The following is a 6,238-nucleotide window of genomic DNA, read 5'->3' on the forward strand; positions in this document are numbered from 1 at the left end:
AGCAATGTAATTAGCAAATGCACATGATTATTATTACTTTTTTGGCTGTTGTTGTTTTTTAAAATTTTATTAAACTAATTTGGCCTAAAATATGGTCGTTTTGGTAAGATAATATTTAAAAAATAATAATAAGAAGAAGAGAAACTCTTCTTTCAAGCATTTTAGCAAACAGCTGGAGGGAATGTATAAAGCCAACTTCAATCTTCAAAAAGGCAACTCTCGAGTTATCCGGACATTCACTGGAGTTCGGGGGTCAGCTGACCTCCCTTGCCCCTTAGTCCATCCGCTAATGGTTGCCTTGGCTAGCATCGAGAATTGGTGGCGAACAATTGAGAGTTGCATATTTTGTGAAGGTTTCTCCATTTATCTGAAACATGTAGCCAAGGTATCCCATGCTTGGCATACCATGAAGAAGTTGGAGTTCCACTATAAAACCAATTGACAATATGAGAAGTAGCCAAATTACTTAACAGCACACGTAAGGTCTCTCATCTAATCGATGTAGGATTCATTCTCAACAGTTATTTGGCCGAGTTTTAAAGTACATTATGGGTCCGCAGTATTGTGAAAGCTTGGTTATGGAGAGGGGCGGTTTGTTGCCAATCTCCAAAAGATTGCCAATGAAGGGTAATGGCCTTGGTCCAGGGCGGAAGATTTGTCGGCATTCTTCTTGCAGATGAGTGACGGAAGGCTTGGAATATGATCCAGGCCACCATTAGACATAGTATTACACAACTCAAGAAAGCCATTTATGTTAGAAACCTAATTGGACTAAACTATCATTTAGTGAAGGACGAAATGTATTTAATTGGTAATAATACAATTTGACATAAGTTGCAAGCATGGAAAGAACTGCTTCCTATTATTAAGGAAATATGGATATCAATCGTGGAGATAACTTACGTCCCACTATTTGATGAAATTGTTGTTAACTGACAAAAACCAACTCTCCATGATAGAGGGAAGTTGGTGAATGTTAATCTATATAAGGACTCCCTGCTCGTAAAGAAAAGTTCTACGTTATTGGGTTCTATCACTTTAAGAACATTAAGTCTTTCAACGAGTCGAATATATATGTGTAACTGCATATGTTTTCAAGCATGTGAATTCTCTGTTTTTTATGAAATGCATGGGATAGTCTTGCCTTAGAAGTTTTTAATGTCATGCAGCGGTGAATGATATGGCTGTATATTCTGGCAAAGAAGGGTTTAAAGATTCATTGCATGTTCATACTCTTTTCCAAAGGAAAGAATATATAAAATCCGTAACGTTTCAATGAATCATTCCTTGTATAATCTTGTAATTATCTTGTCCAAAGACTCGATATATTTGCGATAAAAGTGATTGTAGTGGTCAAAATGTACATGATTTTGAAAGGGTGTTTATATTTAAACATGTGTAAGTGATGTATGAAATTAAAACTATATTTAATGTTTTACTTTGCTACCTCAGCAACTTCATCTGCACTTAGCCTTTCATCGATCGAGCCTCTCAATAGGGGAAACTTCAAAACGTGGAAACATGATATTGAGATTTTGCTGGGCCTGATGGATCTCGATTTAGCACTGAGAGAGGACGAACCTGCACCACCAACTGACACTTCGACTGCTGAGCAAAGATTGAAGCATGAAAAGTGCACCAACTGACACTTTGACTGCTGAGCAAAGATTGAAGCATGAAAAGTGGCAAAAAGCCAACAGGATGTGTAGCTCATGGTGATGAAAAGAACTATAAGTGAGACTTTGAGAGGTGGTATAACTGCATGTGACAAAGCTAAGGATTTCCTGGATTCAATTGGAGCAAAGTTCAAAGAGTCCGAGAAAGCCGAAATGGGTGAATTGATGATGACATTGGCCAGTTTGAAGTTTGATGAAGGCAAAGGTGTAAGGGAACACATACCGAAGCTTGTTGACACTGCAACAAAATTGAAGGACTTGGAGGTTCCAGTTGATAATGCTTTTGTTGTTTATATGGCATTGACCTCCCTACCTTATTCCTTTGATCAACTGAAGATCACTTACAACACACAGAAGGAAAAATGGTCATTGGATGAACTGATTTCCATATGCGCTCAGGGGGAAGACAGGCTCAAAGAAACACCAATTTTGGTACTATGAACTTGGTGCATGCCAACAAAGGGAATAGGCCAATGTTTCATTCTGGTAAGGCTTCTAAACTAGACTCTTCTCTAGGAACTGCTATAGCCGCTTCTTCCTCTAAATGACCAAAGGAACATAAGGAAATTATGGACAACATAAGGTGCTATTTTTGCAAAAATACTGGACACATAAGAAGGGAATGTGAGAAACTCAAGAACTGGAAAATTAAGAAAGGTATTTTTGTTTGTTTTGAAACTAATCTTGTTGTAGTCCCTCCAAATACTTGGTGGTTTGACACTGAGTGTTCGGTTCACATCACCAATTCATTGCAGGGTTTCACAAGAGGAGTTACAACTACAAGAAGTGAAGTTTTTCAAGTTTTCGTTGGCAATACAATAAAGTGGCTGTGGAAGTAGTAGGCAACCTCAAGCTGGAATTATCTAGTGGTTTTATTTTAGAATTAGTTGATGTTCTCTATGTACCTTCACTTTGAAGGAATTTAGTTTCTGTTTCAAAACTTGTAAAATGCGACAATGAGAGTGTCATAATTTACTTGAAAAATAATCCAAAAGATGTTCTTGGAGTTTGTTTCCTGGTTAATAATTTGTGGCAATTGTTGTGTTCAGTGATGAATGATTTTGCTGGCCTTAGTGTTGATTCAATGGGTTCGAGTAAAAGAACGTTTTTAAATGAAAAATCTTCTATGCTTTGGCGTAGAAGATTGTGACACATTTCGAAAATTAGAATGAATCGCTTAGTCAAGGATAATATCCTACCTACTTTAGACTTCTCAGACTTAACAAATTGTATTGAGTGTTTTAAGGGAAAGTTAATAATTTCTAAGAAGAAAACTTCAACTAGAAGTCTAAAGTTGTTGGAGATTATTCATTCAGACGTCTGTGGACCTTTTCCAACCAAAACACTTCATGGAAATGTGTATTTCATGACTTTTACGAATGATTTTTCAAGATTTTCATATCTCTATTAATCTCGGAAGTCTTCTGTATTCAATTGTTTTAAAGTATTCAAAACCAAAGTTGAAAAACAACAAGAAATGTCCATAAAGATCCTAAGGTTAGGGGAGGGGAATACTATGGCAGGTACACAGAGAATACTATCCACACACCCCATTTTACTTCTCACACACCCTTTGATAATTTCTATCCGTTGATCTTCTTCAATTCATCCGATCCGACGGCCGAAAATTAAAAATGTGTGTGAGAAGTAAAATAGGATGTGTGGATATCACATTCATTTTTTGCTACCAGTCCTCAATCATGTTGAGGAGCCACCGGCGGCTTAATACAACTAAGACGAAAAAGTAAGTAAAATATGGAGCTCAACAGCCGCCAGGTAGTAATCAAATTCAAAACCCACCAGTCATCCAATAAAGTGATGAAAATTTTCAAATCGATAAAGAATTATTAAAATGGATGTGGGACAATAATATCACAAACATATTATTCTTATTGCGGTTCAGAAAATATATAGTGGAAAGTAGAAATTAAGCTAGGTTCTTATATAAAATTGGCACAACTTTTAGTGGCTGAGCTTTCTGTAAGGTAAGGCCAAACTTCTGATCCATGTTCAAAGTATCCGGTGTAACACCATCTTCCAGCTTCCAATCATCAAACGAGTTAATAAGCGAACCCAACATCAAGCTCAACATTCTCATTGCCAATGGCAATCCAGGGCATATTCTCCTCCCACCACCAAACGGAATAAGCTCAAAGCTCCGGCCTAAAACATCAATCTCCGACCCTAAAAACCTCTCCGGCATAAACGAGTTTGCGTTGTCCCAAACATTGGGGTCTCTCCCTATGGCCCATGCATTGACCAGCACTTGTGCACCCTTTGGTACAATGTACCCGCAGATTTCTACGTCAACTTCGGCTTTTCGGGGAATTAGAAATGGAACAACTGGGTGTAATCTGAAGGTTTCTTTGATTATGGCTTGTAGGTAAGGGAGTTGAGCAATTTGTGATTCCTCAACTGGCTTTCCTTTGCCGATAATTTGCTTCAGCTCTGCTTGAGCTAGGGAAAGTTTTTCCGGGTTGCGTAATAGCTCAGCCATTGCCCATTCCAATGTGGATGAAGTTGTATCTGTGGCCGCACCAAATAGATCCTAATTGACGGAATGTGTAATTAGTACTTTTTATCCAACAATTGTTATTCACGAGATATGAACTCGTATCTGATTGGAATATTGAATGAAGCTGTGTATGAACAACAAAATCTACCTATAACATCTCAACTGATTATTTGATCTATCATCTTAGTAAGTTTAGATGGCACAATACACATCATAAACAAGTAAAAGACTAACAATTACAAAATTAATGATCCAAGTATATAACCATCAAACCAAACGAACATATAATACATTTTTTAAAATTTTATATAAAGCAATTAATAATGGAGAAGGGCTTAAAACCTCGAGCGTACAGATAAGCCCAGCTGCCAAGCTATTTTTAATTCAAACAAGGTATCGACAACAATGGAGGTAGAATAGAGTAGAGTAGTGGCAACTAACCAGAAACAGATGCTCAGTTTCATCCATGTCCATATCCTCACTCTTCTCTTCACTGATGTTTATGAGTGTATCCAACATATCATTTGTTATGACATAATCTCGTGATTTTCTTGACTCCAACCTTTGTGTGATCATGCGGTGAAAGAGGTCGATCATCTTCTGGAAGTGATTGGCCAAACGACGCCGTATCCCCATGGGATCAATCTTCTTAAGCACAGGAAAATAGTCAGCCAAGTTTGGCTTCCCAATCTCTTCCATAATACTCCAAACCAACTCCTTAAACTCTCTAGCCGTCTCGCTCTTCGGGTCTGCCAAGTCCACAGAGAAGACGGTACGCGACATCAAGTTGAGCGTAGTTTTGAAAGCGGCCTTTCCAATATCAACAGCGTTACCTTTCACAACGCTTTCATTGACCTTGGATATGAGTTCCTGCACTTTTATGTGACGGTTGGCTTGGTTGGCGTCAAGAACTTTGTTGGCGAACAGTTGCGAGTTGCATATTTTGCGGAGGTTTCTCCACGCGGCTGAAACGGGTAGCCAAGGCATGCCGTACTTGGCGTGGTCACGAGCTTGGACTGCATTGGGGATGGTTCGGTTGCAAAAGAATTGGTCATGGGTTCGGAGGACCTCCTTAGCCACGGTCGACGAGGAAACTACAACCGTGGTTACTTGTCCGAGATGTAATGTGAAAATGGGACCATAGCGTTGTGAAAGGTTAGTGAGAGAGAGATGGGGTTTGTTCCCAAGCTCCAAGAGATTTCCAATGAAGGGAAATGGTTTTGGTCCAGGTGGAAGCCTAGTGGGAATCGATCTTCCTGCAAATGAATAATAGATAGCATGGACTGAGATCCAGACGACTATAAGAGATAATAGCATGCAACTCAACAAGTCCATCTGATCGTACTCTTTCTTTCCTCTCCTAAGCCTTTATCTTTGGCATGATTGTTGGGGAAAATCAATATATATTCTCGGATAACATCCTTCGTTGAATGACATGGCCTTATTATATAAATTTCATTATGTTAATCCTTCAATTTTTTTATCTTTATTTGAAAAGATCATTTCTAAAAAAAGAAAAAAGGAATCATTTCCTTATATATCAAATAATAGACTTTTCTTGTAAATATCTTACTTAATGACATGGCCTTATTATATAAATTTCATTATGTTAATCCTTCAATTTTTTTATCTTTATTTGAAAAGATCATTTCTAAAAAAAGAAAAAAGGAATCATTTCCTTATATATCAAATAATAGACTTTTCTTGTAAATATCTTACTTAATAGTTACTAGTTAGTATTCACACCGTCAATTTGTTTTAAGATAGTGCATTATCCACACACTCATCTTTACCTTCACAAGCTCCTATTAATTTCTGACAGCCAGATCAAATGAATTGAAGAAGATCAATAAACAAAAATTAATAATGGTGTGTAAGAGATAATAAGAAGTGTGTAAATAACACTACCTTTTGTTATATACATTTGGAAGCATAAAATCTTCGACTCAATTGATTTTTTGTGAGAATAATTTTCAAATAAAAATAGAGAAATAAACAGTTTTAGATATTTCAATTTCAAAATTTCTACAATCAAGATAGGTTTGTG

General features: G+C 37.3%; 1 protein-coding gene across 1 annotated transcript; it reads right to left on the bottom strand.

The window, feature by feature from the left end:
- Nucleotides 1-3,548: 3,548 nt before the first annotated feature.
- On the bottom strand, nucleotides 3,549-5,610 carry LOC126595567 (geraniol 8-hydroxylase-like). The gene is made up of 2 exons (XM_050261846.1): nucleotides 4,633-5,610; nucleotides 3,549-4,224 (listed from the first exon to the last, which is right to left on the bottom strand). Exons 1-2 carry the CDS (start codon nucleotides 5,524-5,526, stop codon nucleotides 3,604-3,606), a joined length of 1,515 nt encoding a protein of 504 aa, XP_050117803.1. The 5' UTR covers nucleotides 5,527-5,610; the 3' UTR covers nucleotides 3,549-3,603.
- Between the last annotated feature and the right edge of the window lie 628 nt (nucleotides 5,611-6,238).

This window comes from Malus sylvestris, chromosome 13 (genome assembly GCF_916048215.2).
Source record: "Malus sylvestris chromosome 13, drMalSylv7.2, whole genome shotgun sequence".
NCBI lineage: Eukaryota > Viridiplantae > Streptophyta > Magnoliopsida > Rosales > Rosaceae > Malus > Malus sylvestris.